At 39.3% G+C, this 25690-nt stretch overlaps 1 protein-coding gene across 24 annotated transcripts in view; it reads right to left on the reverse strand.

Annotated features, from left to right (window-relative positions):
- The window catches only part of neb (nebulin), a 275824-nt gene that overhangs the window by 24591 nt on the left and 225543 nt on the right, over positions 1-25690 (reverse strand). For 15 of the 24 annotated variants that reach the window (XM_059647492.1, XM_059647488.1, XM_059647498.1 and 12 more), the window contains 14 exons: positions 22870-22974; positions 21768-21872; positions 20037-20147; positions 19464-19574; positions 15691-15804; positions 13013-13117; positions 11171-11275; positions 9485-9589; positions 8941-9033; positions 6160-6252; positions 4871-4963; positions 3428-3520; positions 2066-2158; positions 579-671 (listed from right to left, as the gene is read on the reverse strand). In XM_059647492.1, the coding sequence (XP_059503475.1) occupies positions 579-671; positions 2066-2158; positions 3428-3520; positions 4871-4963; positions 6160-6252; positions 8941-9033; positions 9485-9589; positions 11171-11275; positions 13013-13117; positions 15691-15804; positions 19464-19574; positions 20037-20147; positions 21768-21872; positions 22870-22974 (1419 nt within the window). The remainder of the gene's footprint in view (positions 1-578; positions 672-2065; positions 2159-3427; positions 3521-4870; positions 4964-6159; positions 6253-8940; positions 9034-9484; positions 9590-11170; positions 11276-13012; positions 13118-15690; positions 15805-19463; positions 19575-20036; positions 20148-21767; positions 21873-22869; positions 22975-25690) is intronic. The other 9 variants (XM_059647507.1, XM_059647506.1, XM_059647504.1 and 6 more) reach the window with 7 other exon arrangements.

Genomic DNA, 25690 nt, shown 5'->3' on the forward strand with positions numbered 1-25690 from the left:
AAAGTAAAGGTCAGAGTTCTGTATCTCTAATTGAATTCTGATTAGTAGATCTCGAAAATTAATCTGCATTTCAAGAACTGGGGTCTGTTGTAAAGATAATAAAAGTTTGGGGATAAATTAGTCTTCACTAGAATATCAGTCAGCCTTTTAGCAAAGGAGAGCAGAAAGACTGGATTAAAATATGTATTTTAGCAAACAGAGGTTCCGATTCAAATTTCAATACGCTGAAGTTTATTTTCTCCATTGGTTTGCTGGAAACTGAGTAATTTATCCAATAATTGCTATATTACCATTAAAATCACCATTTTGTTATGTTCAACTTTCCTTACTTCCTTAAGGTCAAAGCTAACACATTAGCCGTTCCCGCTTCGAATATATGTACGAATATCAACAATGAGTTCAAAAGCTGAAGTAAGCTTTGCAAAAATATTTGAAAAATTAGAAAAGGTTAAAATAAATTTGAAAAAAGGCTAGAAAAAGAATTGATGCTCATAGTTTTTAGTGGTAAGAAATATTGCATAGTGAAAAAGCCAGGTTAAATCATAGGTTAAAAAAAGGGGAAACAAACTGGCAGCTACCAAGCTGATGTTTCTCTGTGTCTCCTTCACACGCTGCACCTCAGGCAGGTCGGAGATTGCAGTTCCTTGACCAACATTTTCCTTGTATTTGATCTACAAAATGTGTTGATGGGAGAGGAAAGGACAGTTTGTAAGCACATGACAAACAAACAATGACAGCTTATGCAGCACCATAAAACATTCCAAGATATTTCACAGGAGACTCTATCAAACAAGATTGGACAGTGAATAAACGCAAGGCAACACTTGGACAGAAGAGCTAGGTTTTAAGAAGTGTCTTAAATGAGACAGAAAAGTGGAGAGGAGGAGAACTTTAGGGAGAGAATCTAGAGTTGCAGTAAAATGAAAGCACTTTACAAACAATGTCAATTCACATCCTGCACCAACGTACACATTAAATCCTCCCCTTTGACCAAGTGAGCAAAAATAACTGCGAGTCTAGCACTAACTCATACAAACCAGCACGTGTCATTGCTTTAACTCCCAATTGATTTTGAAAGATAAATTTAAGATGCATAATGAGCTATAAACAAGCCTTAGTATCCCAAACATTAAAAGGGAATCTCAATGTCGATCTGTAGTCAGAAATTTCCAATTCTGCAAAGCCAGGATGAAACTTTATAATAATATTCTCACTGTTGGATAGCCTACCTATATTTAAAGTTAAAGAGCCATTTGGATGACATGGGGATTGGGCTGTTGGTGTCTATATCACAATATTAGTTTCCCCTTCAACAAACGAAGGCAGAAAGTACATGTTATAACAAACCATACACTACTGACACAACAAAAATCATAGGTTACATGAGCAAAATTACGATTGTATATCTTGTAATGTATTGATGATGGCATTGTGCAGTTTGCCCATTTGACGCCACCATACACATATGTACCAACAAAAGGAGTCTACTCAAAAGAGATAAAAAGGATGTATGTTTAACAGCTCATGCAGTTCCAATTCCACTCATCCCTAGCTACATATGTAACGGCTTCTGTTCCTAAAGCTTCATGATAGTTCAAAATTATTCCAAGTTCACAAACCTAAAGTAATAAGTTCTCACTTCGAGGTACGAAAAGTACAGAGCTGGACTTTAACTTTGTGCTTCTGATTCAAAATCTATCAAGATGCTCAAGCCTGTTTACCTGCTGATTTTTGGAAACTGCGATTTTAGAACCTATTGGTGCTGTATTCATGTTACAATCACAGTTTGGTTACTTTGTTTTCTGTACACTTCATCATTGCACTGTGTTGTAAAGCCTGACAAAACATTACTTAACCATTAATTATTTTTCACCTTGAATAATATATAAATCTCAAATTTTAAAAAAGCTTGCATATGTTACAAAAAAGTTATGAATTGATCAATGTTAAAATCATTTTGAAAAGTGATAGCAAAAACTTAACTAGTGGTAGAAAACATTGGATCAAAAGTTGTGGGAAGATAATGGGTTAATAAAAAAAGGGGGGAAATCAAACTGTCATCTACCAAACTGATGTTCTTCTGTGTTTCCTTCACACGCTGCACCTCAGGCAGGTCAGAAATTGCAGTTCCTTTACCAACATTTTCCTTGTATTTGATCTACAAAATGTGCAGATCGGGGAGGAAAGGACAGACTGTAAGCACATGACAAACAAATAACATCAAAAAATATCAGTATTTATATAGCACCTTTATTGTAGGAAAACCTCTGAAAGGTGCTTCAGAGGAACCATTACAAAGCAAAACTTGACACCAAAGCACATAAGGCAACAGGGAACTAAAGAGAAGTGAATTTTAAGGAGTGCTTCAAAGGACAAAACAACATATAAAAACAGAGAGGAGAGGGACTTCCAGGTCTTCAATAATACATGGACTTTTATATAAACCTTATATAGACAAGTCACAAACTGGCACTATACATTGCAATCTCCCAAATAACATAACGCACTGGAATCTCCCTCAGTGGCCAAGGGGAGAGAATTACTCTAGCAAATTGAAGCAGTTTTAATTTAGCATGTGCTGAGCTAACAGCTACAGCAACATGTGGTGAAACCATAATCAGCTTCAGAGACTCTGTGATTGTGATGGAAAACACATTCTGTGAGGCCAGTGTTGATGCCTCTTCATCAATTTTCAATCTTGCAAATTCTGCATTGGTAGCTTACTGATGCTCCCATAAATGAATAACCCATTATCTCTAATCTAGATTCCAGAAAAAGAGGGTGACTTGCTAGAGAGTGAGTTTGATGGTTTGCTACAGCAGGAACATTTACGACAAAATATCATTAAGCCTCTTAAACCAAGGAGGGAACAGAAAAAGGAATAAAATATACTTTACATTAGACGACATACTGCAGGCCAAAAAGATCAACGACAGGTTTTTTTTAATTGAAATTTGGAAATCTCAACAATTAATCTCGACTAAAAAAAATTAGATTGTGAAGAGAGTTAAAACTGACACTAAGTGTTAATTTTGTGGTTCTGAGTCAGCTTCTATCGTATTCCAAAGACTGCTTATTTGTTGTTTTGCTGCAAGTGGTGTTAATTATCTTCAAAGTGGTGTATTTAAATCAAAATTATGGTTTTAATACTAAAGTTGTTGCTTTTTTTTCCCCACTCTGCACAGCTCTGAAAATTGCTCGCGCGTTATTTCCACCGACCACCAGACCCCGCCAATGATGTAAAAATCTCAAAATTGATAAAAGAATTTGACAAAAAGGTGTTTCTAAAATTAGAAGATGTTAAAAGTCAAATTTCAATAAAGAAGGAAAGGTGGAAACATAATTAATTATGTTTAGCGGTGGGGAATGTAGGGTAGTAAGGAGATGGGACTGTGGGTTAGAAAAAGGGAAACAATCTGGCAGCTACCGAGCTGATGTTCTTCTGTGTCTCCTTCACACGCTGCACCTCAGGTAGGTCAGAGATTGCAGTTCCTTGACCAACATTTTCCTTGTATTTGATCTACAAAGTGTGCAGATCAGAGAGGAAAGGACAGACTGTAAGCACACGACAAACAGACAGCACACATACTTTCTGAAAACAATGCCCAGCCACATATCCCACACTAACCCAGGTTATTCTTCGTTGGTCATCCACCTGTACAAGCTACACAAAGGCAGCAGGTCCCTTACCGAGATAGTAATTTGCCTCCCAGACTACTGTTGGAAGGGATTGGGAAGCCATGATTAAAATGGGATAGTGATAGCGTGGTGTCCTCTTTCAGAGTACAAGTCAGTCTCCAATCATGCAAGTCAACCTAATGTAAGGCTGAGTTCTTTCAAGTAATGTGCCACAAACTGAAATGGAAACAACTTCCAGTCAGGCTAGAGGGCACAATTTGACTAAGGAAAGCCAGCTAGTACACAAGGTACAGTTGCATTTCTCCAGATGGGGGTGACAGCTTCCTCATGCAGTTGAGCCCACCAGAGAGCAGCAGCTAGGGCTGAAAGCTGCATCCTTTGTCTACTCTCTCTGTGTTTCAATAGAAAGCAAAAAGCTACTCCCTGCTCATCTTCACCCTTATCATTTCCTGCCCACCAGTGGGCATACATTCGACTGGAGACCATTCCAGTTGACCCCTGGTAATATTTAGTCACTTATTACCCCAGCTCCCACTACCCCCCTCCACTGGACTGTGATCTCGGACAGGGTCGGTGCATATATAAACACAGTGCTTGGGTTAACATCTCTCTGGGCCTGAGCAGGTGAGTTTGTAGTTTGCCATGGGCCTACAGCAACAAATCAGTCTCACTCTGAGTTGAAAGCAATTATTAATTTCATGGTTCTGGTTCAGATTAGGAACAGGTCTCAAGTTCTTCAGGCGAGGAAATGAAAAACAATCAGAAAATATTCCTGATCTTTAGCAATCTGTTCTAACCAGTGAACTATTAATATGTGTAATTCCATTTGGGGGCAATGCCATGTGAGGAATGTCCTGGAGGACTGTGTTTATGCCTCCCTACCCTAAGGTAAACTTGCTCACCTTCAGTAGAGGACAGTCAAGAGAATGAAAAAAAAACACTATATCAGACTACACACTGCAAAAGAAAGGCAACTACAGGTTAAATACATCATCTAATTGGTTTTGTTTTTTTTTGTTAGGTCTGGTGATTAGATTTTGCTTATTCATCACTCTTTGAACTCAAAAAAGCCTTTGGTTAATTCCATAAAAGTCGAATTGTTAGAATACTAGAATAACTTCTAGTTAAATCAAAATAGAAGAGAGTGAAGTGTGTTTAGTGCCAGGAAGACTGGGGGATAAAAAATGGGGGATTATGACATAACACAGGGAAGAATAAAATTGACAGCTACCGAGCTGATGTTCTTCTGTGTCTCTTTTACACGCTGAATCTCAGGCAGGTCAGAGATTGCAGTTCCTTGACCAACATTTTCCTTGTATTTGATCTACAAAAAGTGTGCAGATCAGAGAGGAAAGGGCAAAATATAAATGCATGACAAACAATGACAAATATACCATAAGCACAACGTAACACAACATAATAAACATTGCAATGACAAACTACACAGAAACAGCCTGTGTTATACAGGCCAATAGTGCATCAGCTAAAAATTATTTTTGATCTATTTTAATCCAATTAAATATTTTAAAGCTGTAACTAAATTAATTTGGAACGTACGATATTATGGAACACCAACTTATTTAACTTGGTTTTCTTACAATGATGGATAATTAATTTGAACCAAAGAAACAATAATGTTAGACATCTTCGTACAGCACATTGACTGTAACGGTTGAAAATGGCAGCTCACCACCATCTTCTCAAGGGCAACTACAGATGGGCGAGAAATGTTGACCGAGCCCACAATACCCATGTCCCACAATTGGAAACATTCAAAACTCAACTATTTTATTAAAATGGTCTTTACGATTATGATAAAATGTGGATATGTTGGAAACATGTTAATGGCCAGTTCATGTAATTTATAATCGCTTGCAATCGTTTTTTTTTAAAATAACCTGATGAAGGAAAGCTAAAATCCCGAAACTGTGTTTAAGATTCATATTATGATGGGCTGACACTGAGTGTTAAATCCACACCTACATTATCTGCATGAAAAATTTCAAAACAATTGTAAGTTCATTTTTGAAAAATTCCAAAGTGAATCTGAATTCATAAAGCTGAACATCAATCGAGATTTTAAGTTTCCAAAAGTGGTGATCTAAATTTGTATCATTAAATTCAGATCCAGAGTCTCCCAATACAATCAAATGCCTTGCTCTGAGTTTGTCTATCAAATCCTGACAACTTGACTATCTCCCTCTAATATTTACTGCAGCCTTGCATATGTGTGTATATGTAATAAACCTCTTCTGTTGCCATTGTGTGTTTCTTTTTACCCCACATGACATTCTACCACATCAACAGTTTTCTTCCAAAAGTTATTTTACAAAAGCCTTAAAAACATCCTCACAAAGATGTTCATGTTTCAAAAATAGATGCAAATGAGTTTGGATGATTTGAAAAATGAATCAGAAATTAGTGAAAAACTGTATGAATGAACTTTAGATTAGTGACAGAATGGGTTAGGTGGTCCAGATGGATCATGGGATGACATAAGGGAATGTAACCAGCAGCTACCGAGCTGATGTTCTTCTGTGTCTCCTTCACACGCTTCACCTCAGGCAGGTCAGAGATTGCAGTTCCTTGACCAACATTTTCCTTGTATTTAATCTACAAGGTGTGCAGATCGGGGAGGAAAGGACAAACTGTCAGCCAGTATTCTGGACGAACTGTAAACCACATAAAATCACACACTGCACCAGATCACAGGTTACAATAAAATTTGTACTTCAGGACATGAAATAAATCAGATACACTACTAATTGGGTGTCAGTCGTTAACATGTTGGTTAACGAGAGCCGTGCAGCCAAAGCACTGTGAGTAATATTTGTTTTAATTCACATCATTTCAAATGTATTAACAATTATTATTTCATAAGAGTTATTTAGTTAAGTGTTGTTGGTGAATTAGGTTATAGTTTAAATCATTGAAGGAAAAGAAAGAATATAACCAAAAGATTAAGGATTTTAGTGGGAAGCTGTAGAAAAGGCTAGATAAATTAAACTAAGTGTTACCACTGACTTTGTTGCATTTGTTTTAAAGGAAAGAGTGAATTTCGACAGGAGTTCTCCTGCATATCTTCTGTGACTGGTAGAAGAGTGTTGACATAACTGTTTTCATTTTTCACTGCTCCTCTGGAACAGCTACAATGGATGAGCAGGGGAATTCTGTTGAAACTCAACAAGGTTCCTTGCAAATGTGTAACTTGGTAAACAAAAGATAAATTAAGTTATGTTAAAGTTCAAAAGAAAACCAGAATAGTATAATGACTTTCATCATTACTAGAGTAACCCAGGCTATGCTTTAGCAAGATGCAGGTTTGGGTGTTTAGGATTTCCTGAATCCGCTTTGCTGACGATAATAAAATTCCATCACTGTAAAGCTGGCATGTATTTTCAGCACTGTAACACATAACTAATTTCCACTAATTCTCTGGCCCTTGGGCATCATTAAAGATTAATCAGGTTCCTGATCTCAATGATATAGGTTCTTCTATTGGTTAAGATCAAAAACAGCAAGTCATTTTCCATCATTTATTCCATGTTTTGGATTTTAAAAAATAAGTTAAGCTGTTCTTCAGATGGCACAATTCATCAAATATTTAAATGCATCTACTTAAAGCTTTGTAAGACTGGATTATGAGTAATATATTGTCTGTGTCTTTCTCCGTGGAATGAAGTAGTTAAGTATTTCTGACTGAGTTATAACATGCCTTTGCTTTATATTACAGCATATGGTACATTTTGTCTTAGCTGTACTTGCACCTGAGCAGTTTTGCAAAGTGTCAGGAACATGGGGTGCTGTAAGTTTACCCTGTTCATTCCTGAGATGTGGAACTCACAACCTGGCAGCAATGCTGAAATGACTCGAAATTTATACTGAAGAATGAAATCTGCAGTTGTGACTATAAAAGCCAACAGGAATTCAGAGTCGTTTCCAAGTTACCTTAGGTTTCTAGTTTTGGACGTTACACAAATCCACAGGGGTTACAGTCACAAATGTCATCTGAGATCTCAGTAGCCCATTGGCATTCGCCACTATCATAAAAACCAGCAGAGGGTATCCAAGTGCCTCAGAGGCACTTGTGTTAATTAAATATTCTTAATGTTGGTCACAATATGACAATACAAATGCAGCATTCACTAATCATTTCCTCTGGATTCTTTTATCCCTTTGAATAGTTTTCGTCCAAAATAACTGTAAAGTCCTCAAATTCAACAATAGTTAAATATAATATAATATTATTAAATATAATATAAGGTTGATTATTTTAAATATCCTTTCTTAGGATGAGGGTTACGCTGAAAAGGCCAATATTTTGGTAGTTCCTTAGTTACCAATAACATGAAACAAGCCACTGTGTTCATTCAGTCCATGGTGTGTTTATGCTTTATGTGCATCAGTCTTCTTCCGTCCAACATCAGCTAAGTCTATCAGCATAGCCCTCAAGTTCCTTCTTCCTCAAATAATTACCTGGCTTTGCTTTAACTGCATTAATACTGTTTGCCTCAGTATTTTCTTGTGGTATTAAATTCCATATTCTTAACACTCTCCTATCAACTAGAGTACGGATGCGCTAAGGAAATAACAGCGGGCTTCTCCTTGTGAAACACTTCAGGGGTTAGAGTCACAAAAAGGCCAAACCAATAAGGACAGCAGGTTTGTTTTAATTAAGACCACTTGGGCTTTAAGTCACTTCTACTGGCATCAGCTATTACTTCCAGGGTATTTTGCTTCTAAAATACAAAGTCCAAATTCCCTGCTTGGAATTTGAATGCATGTTTAAGTGAGAGTGATGCTGGAAATCTGAAATAGAAACAGGAAGTGCTGGAGAAACACAGCAGGAATGGTTCCAGAGAAGAGTCATTCTGCACTCTAAACGTTAACTCTGTTTCTCTTTTGACTGATGCTGCCAGACCTGCTGAGATTTTCTAGCACTGCTTTTATTTTTGAACCCACTTTTCCCAGATTAATAATCAAGAACTTCTGGATTATAGCCATGTAACATAACCATAACCCACTGTGCCCACATTTTGAACAGAATAATCAATACAGTCCTCATACTATTAAATTAAAATACAGACATTTGCAAATAATTTTTCAGGGAGTTCTCCATTTCATTGCAAGCCCTAGTTGCATCATAACCTGGGTTATCTGTGAATATAACAGATTATGAAACTGCTGTTATTAAGGAGGACAAATTTCACACAGGTGAAAGATTAAAAGGTTGAGAATTGTGTAAATAAAAGGATTAGCATAAATTAGGAAGAGGAGGATTGGTGCAATCAAGGATTGTACCGAACTAATGGCCTCCTGTGTTCTTTTGACTCTCTCCATCTCTGGTGTTTCTTTAATTGATGTCCCTGTACCAACTTCTTCTTTATATGCGATCTTTACACACACAGAAGCAAGATATTAAAATGAAGGGCAGGACAGAGATGGTCTTGATTTGGCAATGGAACTCAGAAACCAAACCAGGCAAAATTACTAACAAATTAACAGAGAATACAAGTAACAAACCAATTAAATCAGAAGTCTGTAAGAGGCTGACAAAAATATACTAAACTGAATAGAGTTAACTGTCAACTAGCTGATAAACAAAAAACAAATAAGGCAACAAAAACCTTTTAAAGAATTTGTATGCAATAAATATACAAGACTATTATTAGAAAACATCTGCATAACTGAAGAATCAAACAAAATTGTTATATCATTGTCATTGCTGAATTTTGTTAGAAATAATTTGCGTGGATAAAAGGGTAAGGAGAAAAGTAGAAAATGGCTTTAAAAACTACAAATGGTGAGTAGGTTAGCTTTGGAAAAATATTTAGGTAAAATGTACCAAGCTGAAATTCTTTTGGTTTTCCTTAGCTCGCAGGATTTCAGGTGTGTCTTTTACTGTGGTAACCTTTCCTTTAATGTGTTTAAGTTCTGAAGTGTACTGAAGCTGTAAAACAGAGTGAAAATCAACAGTAAGAAAACAGAAACAACAAGCAAAGAAACATTGATAAGACCAGGTAAAGCTGGTGAATTCCAGGGCTCTAACGAAATGTTTGGATGGGATTAGCTCTACATTTACATGCTTGGTCAAAATATTTACTTGACTCTAACTTCCTTTTCTTTTCTCCAACCCTCATTGTCTGAAGCTATAAAGTATCAAAAACCTGGAATAGCATCTGTTCAAAGTTCATTAGCACGACCAAAAGCATATCAGGATCTGGCTTCTCCAGACTTTGAAGGTAGACAAAGCCCATGGTTACATTTGTTTAGGAACAGCCTGAATCTTTAGCTTGACGGGCACTATGATGTATTGAACATGACTGACCAAGAGTGTTACCTATTCTTGCCATTGGCACATTGACAGGGTTTGCAAGTAGGCAAACAACCAACTTGGCTGTACCACAAAGACAGTTACCGTGCCAATCAGGAACCTGGCGCTGATCGCTCAGGGGTCGGGGCACTACTCACTGTGTCACAAGGCCTTCTTATGAATTTTTGCACGCAAGATTCTCTAGTTCCAACTTTAAAGAGGGAAGGCAAGTAGAGTGCACATGATTGCTGAATTGGACTGTGCCCTAGGGGAATCCATAACACAAAGGCACGACTGTTTTAAATGGCTGAACCCTACTTAAATAGATTTTCTTAGTGACGTTATTGATTTTGCCTTTGGGCTCAGACTCTCACATTTAACTTAGGCCTGTTCCAGTGGCCTCAACTGGTTTTGAAGGTGTGAAGCTCAGAAGTCACCGAGTATAAACAGTGTGTCCTCAGGCCATTCAGTGGACTCTGCCTGATTATAATCCTCTCCTATGCAGCTTTCCCTATTAGCTGGGGGGTTGGGGTGGGGGGTAAAATCCAAAATTCCAAAATCTCCCCATCACTCTCTCTGACATGCCATCCAGTCCCAAAGAGATGGAGAGCCAACCTCAGACCTGACAGCTCACTGAGCAGCATTGCGCACTGACTTGGGAACTGACTACCCTCATGGTCATGGAACAGTGCACAGTATGAGAGGGAATGGGACCAAAAGAGACAAATAGCAATCATATATTATAAAGTAAGTGGAAGTAGGAAGAAGAGAAATAACCATCACTGTGTCTAGAATGTTAATAGCATTTTGTACAGCCCTGTTAAATTCCATAAAAAAACATACAAAGCAAAGAGAGTACACAAACAATTTTGATGTTTACTGTTCCTAGTAAACATGTTGGACACTGATTGTCCAGACAGGCAACAGTGACACAGTACTTAACCCCTTTGAAGACAACATCGCATTTCTGCAGAGTGTCCCAAAATAAGGTTGAATCTTTTTACTTTTGTCAAACATGTATTACATTGAATGGAGAACATGTTGATAGTGTGCTGTTCTTTCTGCACGTATCAGGCTATTGGTTTTGCTACAGAATAACCACGGAGCACAGAAAAGGTTGACTGAAAGTTTGGTCAACACTTCAAATCAGAAAGCAAAGGCTTTGTGTTCCCACATGATTGACCTGGACGCCAGATATGGTGAAGCGTATTGACTTACTGTACTGATGTTCTTCTGGTTTTCACGGACTCTGTGCATCTCGGGTGTATCTGTTACCGAGACATATTGAGACATGGTCTTCACAGCTTCTGCCTTGTATTGTTTCTACATAAGCAAGTCAGAGTAGAATTAGTAGATGGCAATGGAAAGGCACATTATACTGCACCAGAATCATCTCTAGCTCAGACTTTTCATAACGATAATAGGTGTCAAATGATAAGCACAGATAAAAACTCATCTGGGACTAAATTGGATTGCACAAGAAATCCAGAAGTGCATTTAAATTAAAATATTAACTTTTCTTTTTATTGCCTTCTTTAATTGAATATAATTTTGGAGGAGACAGGGATGTGTCCATGTCCTGTCTAGCCAGCGATGCCCTCATCAAATAAATAAAGGAAACATCCAGTAATACAATACAAGAATTTATTCTATTAAACCTCAGTTGCACTAGTTCAACCTACTGTTGCATAAATTCATCGAAAAATTAACATTGGGGATTTCACAAATCAGTTGTGGTGGAAACCTGAAGTATTTGAAGCAAGTTTGAATATGGTAATTTCAAATGCATAAGTTCATCATCCAAATACTGCAACATCAAAGTGGAGGTGTAATTACAGTGAGCAGAAGCTGGAGGAATAGTGTCATTCACCTTCTTAAATGCAAGCGTAACACACCAGATATTCATAAATGTCTAAGTAATCATAATTACAAAATTGGAGAAAATTGAATGGGAAGCAATTTATTTTTTTTTAATAAGAAAAATATCTCATACAATATGAAGCTGCCAGAGGCACTTGCTAAATATCAGAACTGCTGGTGAACAGTCCCCAATTTCTCCAACCTATCCTCGTAGCCAAAGTTTCTCATTCCTGGAAATGTGAACATTTAAGATCATTTTAAAGTGATTCACACAAAACGCTTAATTGCAAATGATGTTTTCAACCAAAAAAAAGTTATACAAAATCATTGATGCTGTAATATCATTGTCTAAGAAGGCGTGGCAACTGCTAGCCATCAGAGAGTTGGAAAAGGAAATTCTGTCAGAAGTAAAAGGTCAGTGAACCCCTACAGAGTGGAAACAGGCCCTTTGGCCTAACAAGTCCACACTGACCCTCAGAGCATCCCACCCGGACTCATCCCCTACAACCAACCTAATCTACACATCCCTCAACACTACAGGCAATTCTCCATGGCTGATCCACCCACCCTGCACATCTTTGGACTGTGGTAAGAAACCAGAGCACCTAGACGAAACCCACACAGACACAGGGAGAATGTGCAAACTCCACACAGATAGTTGCTGAAGATGGAATTGAACCCAGGTCCTGGGTGCTTTGAGGCAGCAGTGCTAACCACTCAGCCACCGTAGTATTATTTGGGGCTGGAGAGGATAGAGATCCCAGTTTGTCTTTATGGGGTGAGGACTGATGCAGTGTGCAGTTATGTGTATGATATGTCCGTCATATTTAAATATAAAGCAAGGTGGAGTTCCACTGTCCAGCTCCAGGGTGGCTCCAGGAATTTAGCTTCTTCCTCAAATTGTTCCTAAGGCATTCAATGTAATTAGAAGATACTGAGAGCCAACGAGAAGAAGTGGAGAAGGTTCTTGGCTATGGATTACTGCTGGAGGACATTTGTTTCTAATGCCCCACCACCACTAAAGTGGCCCCTCCACCCACAGAATTAAAGAATTGATGGCTTGGGGTGACAGCAGTTGTGGTTCTGCTGTATTGCATCTGCACCAACTTCGCTGACATCACCTTCCTGGCCAATAAAGTTTACATCCATTGTGAAAATGAGCAGCAGGACAGAAAATAGTTCAGAAAAGAAATGCTTTACCTGGCTGCTCAAATTCTTCACATTATGAGCGTGGATTATATCGGGTGTATCTATAACTGTTGTGTAATTAGGCCTGTCCATTTCAGCCAACTGCTTGTATTTTACCTAAAAAAGGATGATAGGTCAATTTTAACCACACGTATACCATTTCAGCCATTTAATTAATCAATGAACTTCACTGAGCTGGGATGGAGTTATAGTTTAAAGATTTGAAAGGATATACAGAGAACTGGATCAGTCATTCATTTTCAGGTCAAGATGGACCGTAAGTAGCATCATCAGGTCTTGTCCTCATCTGTTAAAATTGCCAATTTGCTACAACATTAAGAGAGGAATAAATTCATGCTAAATAGTAGAAATACCCTGTTATATACAGGGTAAGGAATCTCACAAACAATGGATCAGAACGAGAACTCCGTAGCCCACCACATCAAGCCGCAAGTAATAGTGAAGAACTAACAGGAGCAGGGCCCCAGCAAAAGCCCCCATTATCAATGATGACAAAGCACAGGCCACAAATGAAAGACAAAGCTGAAGCATTTACTACCATCCACAGTCAGAAGTGCAAAGTGAATGATCTGACTCCCCTCCTGAAGTACATATCCATTAAAATGACTGCTTTGAGTCAATTCAATTCAGTCCACTTGATGTTAAGAATGATCAAAAGCACCGAGTGAAGCAAATATTAGGAGCCACAACAATATCATTCTTTAGTGCTAAAGACTTGTACTCCAGAAGTAACAATGTCCCCATGCAAGAAATTACAATACAGTTACAACACTGGAATGGCCCAAAGTGAAAGATTGCTTAAGTATGCCCTCTCCACAAAAGGCAGGATAAATCTGTACCATTAGCCTTCCCCCAACCATTGCTAAAATAACATAACACATCATTGAGAGTGCTATAGAGTACAAATTACTCACTGATGCTCAGTTTAGATTATATTCAGATCGTTTCGCTGTGTTTTTCATTACAGCCTTTGTTATACAGAGATGAAACTGAAAAATCTATGGGCTCCTGCAATAGTACTCAACACACGCTCCAGAACTTGCTGCACAACCAGCCAAGATATTTCAGTGCAGCTACAACAACAGCCTTCTATTTCTACTGTTATTTATTCATGGGATGCTTATGTCGTTAGCTGGCCTGCATTTATTGCCTGTTCCTATTTGTCTTTGAGAAGAAAGTGGTGAGCTACCTTCTTGGACCTAGCAATGTGCAAACTTGCTCAGGTATGGCCAGTACACAAAATCAGGGTATTGCAACTGAGCCAGTTATTGTCCTATCAGATATTTCAGGACATTAGGAAATGAATGGAAGATGTCAAACAGTGCAATTTAACAGTATTCACTTAGCTACAAGCTGCTCACGGTCATATAGAGTTCTTGAACTGCACAGCACATAAGCAAATTTCATTCCAACTTGCCCATACTGACTAGCTATCTTAAATTAATCTACTCCCATTTGCCAGCATTTGGCCCATGTCACTCAACTCTGCCTGTTCATACACCATCCAGGTGCCTTTTAAATGTTGTAATTGTGCCAGCCTCCACCACTTCGTCTGTTAGCTCATCCCATACACGCATCACCCTCTGCGTGAAAATGTTGCCCCCTTGGTCCCTTTTAAATCTTTCCCCTCACTGATGCTCAGTTTCAGTTCTTCTGGGGCCACTCAGCTCCTGTTCTCATTCAGCCTCGGTCCAAAAATGGACAAAACAAAGAGTTGACTTCCAGAAATAAGGCGAGACTAACTGCCCATGTCATCAAAGCTGCATTTGACTGAGACATCGAGAAGCCCTAGCAAAACTGGAATGAATGGAAATCGAAGGAAACTCTCTGCTAGTTAGAATTTGACCTCACACAAAGGAAGATGGTTATGGTTGCTAAAGGTCAGTTATCTCTGCAGGCGTTCCTCGAGCTAGTGTCCTAAGCTCAAACAGCTTCAACTGCCTTATCAATAATATTCCTTGCTATAATGTCAGAAATGGAGATGTTTGTTGATGCTTCACAAGCCTGAATTTTTGTAATGCTGGGGTGGGGTCTCCAGCTTAGCCAAAATGGCACCTGACTACCAATTCTGGAAGACCCAACTCTCAAACCGACACTAACATTTTTCATCAACAAACTTCCTTGAAGGGGCTATGCATGTACCAAATGGTTAACAAAGGCAACTCACCACCACTTTCTCAAGGGCAATTAAGGGTGGATAGTTATTGCTGAATTTGTCAGCAATGCCCCCATAACCGATGTGTCATACAGCTTGGAAATAGATCCTTCAGTCCAACCAGTCGACACTATGCTCCCAAGCTAAATTAGTCCCATATCCCTCTAAATCTTTCCCATTCATGAACCTATTCATTTATAAAGTTCTAGCAAAGACGACCCAGCATGGTGATGAAACGTCTGAATGAAAACTAACCAGCTCAGCAAGCAAGTCAACAACCTAACCTATCCATGTGTCTTTTAAACATTATAACTGTAACTGCACCCACCACATTCTCTGGCAGTTCATTGCACTCAATGTAAAAAATTTGACCCTCATGTCCTTTTTAAATCTTTCTCTTCTCACCCAAATGAATAAAGACCCTAAAAACAAACTTACTGTTGTCAAGGGCAAGGCCGATGGTATATCTTTAATCAGGTGGAAGGATTAATCTATTGAATGCATAGTCACTCACCTGACTTAAAATTTCTGTGGCGTTCTTGGCTCTGGCAAAGTCAGGTGTTTCATTAGCAAGTGCCACAAGCCCTTTGCCCTTGATTTCTTCTTCCAATGATCTCTTGTACTCTTTCTGAGTTAGACAAAGCAAAGAGGCCATTCATCAATAGTTCTGTAAATAATCTGTAGGACTATCCTTACTGAAAATCCAATTGCAATATAGTTGGAAATTGCCTCAACCAAACCATGGGGTAGCAACACGCATTTTTCTTGGCATGTTTTAGTCTAGAGCGATGGACAGTGATAATAAAAGCTCCAACATTCATCCTTCACATGGTTGACCAGTAATCTCTGCCACTCTTACTCCCTGCTACCAGCCAGTGTTGAAAGGATTTGTAGGTTTTGCATTGTTTGAATGCATTACGATTATATCTTCCTTGGCCGTCAGGTCCCAGGGCAGCATTCAAATCAGGAGGCTTTGGTTCAGAGAGAGGGACAATGGCCCAACGTGTACATGAACTCCATTGTCCCGTAGAGATAACTAAAAATTGCCAACGTGAGGAAAATTAGATCCACAGCTAAGGCCACCAGTTCATCTTGGTATGTTGGCAACTGCAAAGCCAGATTGATCTAAATGGGGGAACATCCTGCTGCTCATCTGACTCTTTACATAATTATTAACCTATTCAAACTGGTTGATTTTCGATCTGGGTGACTAGAGCATGAAAGAAAAGTCTTTTGCCTGTGAATGCTATCATTAGTGATAGTTCTATTCATCAGCTTAAAAAGTCATTTTGTTTTATTCTGTTGTAAAAAGGTATGCCATATTCATAACTCAATATCGATTGTCTTTATCTTGAAAAAGGAACAATATCAAAAGTGTGAGCAAGGTGACTTCTGAAGGTCAGGTGACTTTTAAAAGTTTCAACAGACTATCTCAAGTCTGCAGAAACTTTCTAACTGATTAACTATGGGTAGCAGTCTCCTTCATCTATGAGCATTCACAGACAAAATTCATTTACGGAATGTACTCAAATGACAGAATCTGTAGACTATCAGCACTCCCTATTTATGAACTTGATACTCAACAAAATGAAGGGAAATAGCAGCCAGTTTATAATAAGTAGATGTAAACAAAGCGCCCTCCATTCTCTGCAGTACAGCAGTGGCTTCTAACTTTAAACCATTCTGACAGGACAGAAGCATTCAATTAGGTGGTCACTTGATCAAAACTATCTTCAGATAACAAATCTTTTGGGCCATCACCCAGAAGTAAACCATACATCAGAATCAGAACCAGTCTCCACTCACCAGAACTGTCTGCAGTAATGTTAACACCCTGCACCTTCTGACTCATTAGTGGAAATAGTACTGAACAGCTAAAAGCTCTCCTTCTTGCTCTCACTTGGGCCTTTGAGGCCTGAAAATTCACAAATGGCTTAAACTGCAATTCCCTGGCCAACTCTGCAAAATAAATGGCCTCCTCTTGGTTCTTCTATTTCTTTCATGGTTCCATTCAAAGGAGATCAATACTTGCAATAACTCTCTTGGGTCAGCAATTCCTTTGAGGCAAATAAGTTAATTTTTAAGTCCAACCAAAACTCCACATAAAACAAGCCCAAGTTTTCAAGGACTGAAGAAAAAGAGTATCATCACTATTGTTTAAATCTAGAAGAGGCTGGTAAACATCTATGAACTACTGAGATAAAGTGTAGACCTGGATGAACACAGCAGGCCAAGCAGCATCAGAACAGCAGGAAGGCTGACGTTTCAGGCCTAGACCCTTCTTCAGAAATGGGGGAGGGGAAGGGGGTTCTGAAATAAATAGGGAGAAAGGGGGAGGTGGATAGAAGATGGATAGAGGAGAAGATAGGTGGAGAGGAGACAGACAGGTTAAACAGGCAGGGATGGAGCTAATAAAGGTGAGTGTAGGTGGGGAGGTAGGGAGGGGATAGGTCAGTCCAGGGAGGACAGACAGGTCAAGGGGGTGGGATGAGGTTATTAGGTAGGATATGGGGGTGAGGGTTAAGGTGGGAGGAGGGGATAGGTGGGAGGAAGGAAAGGTTAGGGAGGCAGGGGTGAGCTGGACTGGTTTTGGGATGCAGTAGGGGGAGGGGAGATTTTGAAGCTTGTGAAATCCACATTAATAACATTGGACTTCAGGGTTCCCAAGTGGAATATGAGTTGCTGTTCCTGCAACCTTTGAGTGGCATCATTGTGGCACTGCCGGAGGCCCAGGATGGACATGTCGTCTGAGGAACAGGAGGGGGAGTTGAAATGGTTCGCGACTGGCAGGTGCAGTTGTTTATTGCGAACCGAGCATAGGTGTTCTGCAAAGCAGTCCCCAAGCCTCCACTTGATTTCCCAGATGTAGAGGAGGCCACAATGGGAACAGTGGATGCAGTATACCACATTAGCAGATGTGCAGGTGATCATCTGTTTGATGTGGCAAGTCTTCTTGGGGCCTGGGATGGGGATGAGGGAGGAGGTGTAGGGGCAGGTGTAGCACTTCCTGCGGTTGCAGGGGAAGGTGCCGGGTGTGGTGGGGCTGGAGGGGAGTGTGGAGCAGACAAGGGAGTCACGGAGAGAGTGGTCTCTCCGGAAAGCAGATAAAGGTGGGGAGGGAAAGATGACTTCGGTGGTGGAGTCGGATTGCAGATGACGGAAGTGTGAGAGGATGCTGCATTAGATCCAGAGGTTGGTGGGGTAGTACGTGAGGACAAGGGGATTCTATTTTGGTTGTTATTGCGGGAAGGAGTAGTGAGAGATGATTTGCGGGAAATGCGGGAGACACGGTCAAGGGCATTCTCAACCACTGAGGGGGGTAGTTGAGGTCCTTGAAAAACGAGGACATCTGAGATGTTCAGGAGCGGAAAGCCTCATCCTGGGAGCAGATGCAGCGGAGGCAAAGGAATTGGGAATTGGGGATGGCAATTTTGCAGGACGGTGGATGCAAGGAGGTGAATTCTAGGTTTTTTTGGCAGAAAGAAGATGGATCGAGGAGAAGGTCCCTCCCTCCATCCTCATCCCTCCCATCTCCCTCCCCCTCTCTCCCTATTTATTTCAGAACCCTCTTGCCCTCCCCATTTCTGAAGAAGGGTCTAGGCCCAAAATGTCAGCTTTCCTGCTCGGCCTGCTGTGTTCATTCAGCTCTACACCTTGGTATCTCAGATTCTCCAGCATCTGCAATTCCTACTATTTATGAACTACTGTTGGAAGCAGAGCTGCCACTACAATTGGTTTCAACATTTCTCGGTTATGGGGCAGAAAAAAATTCAAACATTACACTTCATGGTCAATTCCAATATATGTTTCCATATTATGTAAACAAACCGAAATATAAGCATTTGTAGATGTAAACGATATGATTATGTATTTAGTTAGTTCAGTCATACTAGGCCATTCTGACATCTCGACTAATGTTTGCTGCAATGGTCAACTTTCTAATAGGCAGAATAAAGGTGTTTGAATTAAGGGTTAGTTTAGTTAGCTCAGTAGATCGTTTATGGTACAAGGTGATGCCAACAGCACAAGTTCAATTCCCATACTAGCTGAGGTCACCATTAGGTCCCACCTTCTTAATCCCATCCATCACCTAAGCCATGGGGACCTTCAGGGAAAACTACCATCTCTAATGAGAGAGTCACCCTATGGCTCTCTGCCATTATGACAACTTTGACTTATCTGCTACAGTAGGAAAGTGTGGCATACAATACTTTACAACTAGACAGAATGTAATATTTCATTATCTTCAACACAGGGCATGCATTGGTGACACTGGGTCGTATTTACCTCGTTAAGAATGTACGTGGCATTCCTTGCTCGCATCATCTCAGGAGTCTCGTCAACCACCATTAAGCCCTTACCCTTCACACCTTCTTCAAGATCCTTCCTGTATTCTTTCTAAAGAAAATGTAAAGGAGAGCTACAGGAATACTGACTACATGACATCTCTTCTCCTTACAATGGCGCTTGCCAATAAGAAAAACTCCCGACAATAGATGACAGAATGACACACACGTCTTTCATTGTGTTAAGATGGATAAAACACGTCAAGCATGATTTAGTTGACCAAATCGCAGGTTTCCTTACATTACAGTTATATAAAAACGAATATGATAACAGTCTAAATGAGCTTGATGCATAATTGCCAAATACTGGCAGTAGCACCAACAAAATAAAAATGAGTATAAGCCAAGGAATAACTAAATTATTCTACAAATTGCAAACAAAATGCTTGAAAATATGCAAAAATCATTATTAGTGAAAACGTAATCTTCCCCAATTAATGCACAGTTTGCATGTTTCAACACACAGCAATAATTACTTTTCAAATCATTAAAAACAAAGAAGTGGACTGCATACCTCACAGCCTATTTTAGTTGCATATTTGACATGCAACATTGCGGGTGTAATCTCCAAACCAGAAAGGTTCCTGCCTTTTATGTGCTCTTCCAAATCCTTCTTATATTTTTTCTATTGGTGATAGAAATAAGGAATAAAGTAGATAAGAAATTTGAAGCAAAATAAATAGGAAAGTAGTAAACGTGTATATAACAGATCATTGACAATCCTTATAGAAATTCTTGGCAGAGATGGTCATTTTTATGAGATGATTGTTTTTACTGAAATAACAAAGCTGATTATACACTAATGAGGTTATGCTCTTTGGCAACTGAATTTTAGTTAAATCGAGAAAGAGTGCAGAAAGCTACAGAAGAGAGCGATTTGGGAGCCCTTGTATATGAATCACAAAAAGCTGGCATCCAGCAGGTAATAGGTAAGGCAAATGGAATGTTAGCCTTTATTTCAAAAGGAATAGACTATAAAAGTGGGAGTCTTTGCCAAAACTTTACAAGGTACAAGTCAGACCACACCTGGAATACTGTGAACAGCTTTGCACATATCAATCTAAGATATATTGACATTAGAGGTGGCCCAGAGAAGGTTCGCCAGGCTGATACCAGGTATGGAGGACTGTTTTCTAAAGAGTCTGGGACCAAAAGGGTATAATATCAGAATAAGGAGTCAGGCATTTCATGGAGAGAAGGAGGAATTTCTTCTCTGAGAAGATAGTAAATCTGAAATCGGTAGCTGTCGACTTTGGATTGCTATGTATATTCAAATGTGAGATAGACAGAGTTTTAATCAGTAAGGGAATCAGGGTTATGGGGAAAAGGGAGGAAAGTGCAGTTAAGAATGATCAGATCAGCCATGATTCCATTGAATGGCAGGGCAAAGCAGATGAGCTCAATGGCTACTTCTGATCCCAAGTCTTATGGTCAAAAATTATTGATAAGTAAACTGAAAGGTGATGTAACAAAAAAGAATATGGGCAAATTTTGTTAATATTGATTGCAAAAGGGATTGAATTCATAAATGCTGGGCGGAATCTTGTCGAGATAACAAGGATCTTGGCTGTGAAGAAGTCCACATCAGCTCTTTATCGGGAAGACTCCCCCATTGTGTTAGTCAGGTGTTTGAGAGGGGATGCAGGCTGCTTCACTGAATGGCATTGCCAATAGAGGATGATGGAAATTGTTGGTGCAAGACCAACCTGAGGCACAGGACCACTGAGAGATCCAAGCCACAACTGAGTGGCAGCAGGAAGAGGTCTGGCTTCAATTATTGCAATCTTTAGTAGATTGCAGATAGTGTTGGATATTAGGCAAGGAACATATTGTTATCTACAGCACCTCATAGCAACTTAGCTGCTTGCTGACTAACCGATAGACTGTGAAAATGCTAAACCCAACGTTTTTCAATAACCTGGCTGGACAATGTTGAATTGTGTCCCAGTGCAGGAAGAGCAGGGGATTAAAATAGCTGAAGAGCAGCTGAGACATTTTGCGAGGAAAATCACTTTTAACATTCACCAGAGAGACAGCACACAGTTATACAACTCAATACAAGTCTGGCACAACTTGTATAAGTTTCCTTTTCATCTTGAAACAAACGTGACATTTTCCAAGGCCACAAGAATTGCTTGAAGAACGCAAACACAGGATTTCAGAAATCCTATTCTCTTCAAAACCAGGCACTATTCAACAGTACAACTAGCAGCAGTGTCCTTATGGAATTAATTCTTGACCTTACCTCACTCTGCATGTGCTGAGTTTCCATAGCAGTAATATAAACAGGTGTCTCAAAGTCGAGCATTGCCTTGCCTCTTTCTTTCTCATACTGCTCCTTGTATTTTACCTGAAATGTATAACATGATTACTTTTCATAACAGATTAAGCTTTACATGTTGCAATTGTAGTCCAAAATTTACATCATACTCTGTTTCAAGAGTTTATAAAAACATTGTCTTTTTCCATTACAAACGTTAAGAAGGGCAGATCTATCCTTTGAAAGAGAATGTGCTTCATGACATATGAACTCAATAGTTGGTTAAAGAAATGTCATGTGTTCATAAGAACAGAATGAAATGCTCCAATATTTTGAAAGTGAACTAAAAGCTTAAATAATTGAAATTATTTTTGATTGTAGAATTTGACATTTCTAATAACAGAAGTTTTTTTGAAAATCAACCCTCACTGTGTCTCAATGTTTCCTGTTGTAAAAATGAACAGAAAATAAAACTAAAATGTTGGTTAGAACTGCCCAGATTATAATTTTGTGTTAAAGCTGCCACTTCCATTGACAGTATGATATTATAATCCTATCGTCCCCTATCAATCTGTAACATCAAATAGCAATTTTTGGAAACACCGCTTTGGCCCATGTGGTGATTTATCCATTTCAGCCAAACTACCTGGAAGTGGTGTCAAAGTGAAGCTGGAAATCTTCTTAGAATGAGGGAGATAAAGCCAAAGTAAAATGGCATGAAACACTGTCTGACAATTGCTTCAGCTCATTGTACTTCGGCTAGGGAGCTTTTAATGGCACAAAGGAAAGAAGTAAAAATGGGGATGAAGCCACAATTTAAAGAAACAGTAAGAAAGAGCGATTATGTTAAACTCACAGGTTCAATGAAAAAATAGCCTTTTGACCTTAATTTTAGTTTTACCATTTTAAAATACAGGCTACAGAAAAACTCTTCTTCTTGGTTCATATTGGAACATTGCAACAGGTCATGTTTTAGCAAATTGGAGAACTTGCTGCTTATTGGTACTGGATGAGTTTGAACACTGGGGACAAAGTTAAAGTCATATGTGCACATGAACATACATTCATTTTTCCTCAGCTGACTTACTTGGCTTTGTAACTCAGTTGCTTCCTTTAGATGAATTTGTTCGGGTGAATCGGACACCAATTGGTAGTGACCTTTACTCTTCTCAAACTCCTTCTTGTACAGGTACTATGGGAGGGTCAAAAACCACCTCAATAACAGAGACTACAGAGTCTGAATAATGTGACCCATCTACAGAAAGGTGCTCACAAAAAATATTCCATTAAACAATTAAAATGCAAAAAGCAATAAAGAAATCCAATCAAAAAAATGGGCTATGGGGGATGGATTATGGCTTGTGGAATTACACACAATGTTATGAATATTTCTAAGTGAAAATAGAAGTAGTTATTGAGAAATGCCATTTACATGGAAGGGCTGATAAAGCAACCATTAACAAGCTGGTTTCATTTTAATAGATTACCTTTTGTTGTTAGCTATAATGATTTGTACAGAGGTATTAAATAAGAGGTTTTAGAAATAAAATAACAATTACAAAACCTGATATTGTACAAAAAGCAAAATTAATGTTTGAAAGTAGTCAGAAAAAACATTTCTATTGTGGAAAAAAAAATTTAATGGGCAAGTTTCCTACAATTACACTTCCATTTTAAATACTTGTGTTTGTTAAAGATCTTTGATGAGGTGGAGGAAATGTTTCAATCTGAGACAACTCTTTAAATAGCTATAGTAGGAAAATCTTAAGGAGTTTCCTTAAAATCAAAAAAAAGACTTGCATTTATCAAGTGCTATACGTGATTCAGGATACCCCAAAGACTTATTGCAGTCAATTATGTACTTTTGAAGTACTTACTCTCTCAAATCCACAACTTCCAACACTTGTAAGGACAAGGGCAGCAGATATGTGAGAATACCACAACCTGAAAATATCCCTCCAAGCCACAAATCATTCCAACTTGGAACTATATCATTGCTCCTTCAGTGTCACATCTCAAGAATGAATAAAAAGATAGTTCATGTTGTAATGTGGGAAATGTAGCAGTCAATTTGCACATAGCAAGCTCCCACAAATAGCAAAGTGGTAATAAGCAGATAATCTGTTTATGTATTGTTGATTGAGGAATACAAATTATTCCAGACTCCAGAGATAAATTCCTTGTTGTTCTTCAAAATAGTGCAACAGGATCTTTTACATTGTCCTGACAGAGTCGAAAGGACCCTGTTTTAACATCTCATTCAACAGATCAGAAACATAGAATCACAGAAGTTAGGAGAAGCAGGTGACCATTCGGCCCTTCAAACCCATTTCACCATTCTTCACAATCATGGCTGGGATCATCCAACTCGATAGCCTAATCTTGCTTTTGCCCCGTAACCTTTGATCCCAAGCACCCTAAGTGCTATATTTAGCCGCCTCTTGAATACATTCAATGTTTTGGCATTAACTACTTCCAGTGGTAATGAATTCCACAGGCTCACCAGTCTTTGGGTGAAGAAATATGCCCTCATCTCCGTCCTAAATCATCTACCCCAAATCCTCATACTGTGACACCTCGTTCTGGACACACCCACCATCAGGAACATGCTCCCTGCATATACCCCAGTCCTAGCTCAAGTGAAAACAATTCCAACCTTGACAACCTCTCCTCATATGTCAGGCCCACTATCCCCAGAATCAGCCTGGTAAACCTTTGCTGCAATCCTTTGAGAGCAAGAGCATCCTGCCTCAGAAAAGGGAACCAAAATTGCACACAATATTCCAGGTGTGGTCTCGCCAAGGCTTTGTACAACTGCAACAACATATCCCTGCTCCTGTACTCAAAACCTCTCACAATGACGGTCAACATACCGTTTGCCTTCTTTAGAACCTGTTGCACCTGCATACCTTTAGCAACCATTGCACAAGGACACCCAGGTCCCGCTACACATTCCCCTCCCCCACCTTACAGCTATCTCTGACACTGTAACACACTTTCGGCCTGCACAGGAGTAGTAGATGCGATGCTTGTATCTTGGGAATGGGACTTGAGTACACAATTTCTGTCCCAGAGGTAACAGCGCTATCAAGTACACGATTATAGATATCACACTAAATGGACAGCTTCTTATTTTGCCATGTTATATTGCATCTGCCATGCATTTACTCACTCACTCAACTTGCCTAAATCACACAGAAGTCACTTTTTATCCTGTTCATCACTTCCACTCCCAGTCAGTTTTGTGTCATTAGCAAACTTGGAAAGGCTACATTTAACTTTCACATCCAAAGCATTGGTCTATATTTGTTGACTTTGTATTATATCATTGGTACTTTTGAAAATGTCCTTTTGTCATAGAACATAGAACATAGAACAGTACAGCACAGAACAGGCCCTTCAGCCCACAATGTTGTGCCGACCATTGATCCTCATGTATGCACCCTCAAATTTCTGTGACCATATGCATGTCCAGCAGTCTCTTAAATGACCCCAATGACCTTGCTTCCACAACTGCTGCTGGCAACGCATTCCATGCTCTCACAACTCTCTGCGTAAAGAACCTGCCTCTGACATCCCCTCTATACTTTCCACCAACCAGCTTAAAACTATGACCCCTCGTGCTAGCCATTTCTGCCCTGGGAAATAGTCTCTGGCTATCGACTCTATCTATGCCTCTCATTATCTTGTATACCTCAATTAGGTCCCCTCTCCTCCTCCTTTTCTCCAATGAAAAGAGACCGAGCTCAGTCAACCTCTCTTCATAAGATAAGCCCTCCAGTCCAGGCAGCATCCTGGTAAACCTCCTCTGAACCCTCTCCAAAGCATCCACATCTTTCCTATAATAGGGCGCCCAGAACTGGACGCAGTATTCCAAGTGCGGTCTAACCAAAGTTTTATAGAGCTGC

Source organism: Stegostoma tigrinum, chromosome 7 (assembly GCF_030684315.1).
Source record: "Stegostoma tigrinum isolate sSteTig4 chromosome 7, sSteTig4.hap1, whole genome shotgun sequence".
NCBI lineage: Eukaryota > Metazoa > Chordata > Chondrichthyes > Orectolobiformes > Stegostomatidae > Stegostoma > Stegostoma tigrinum.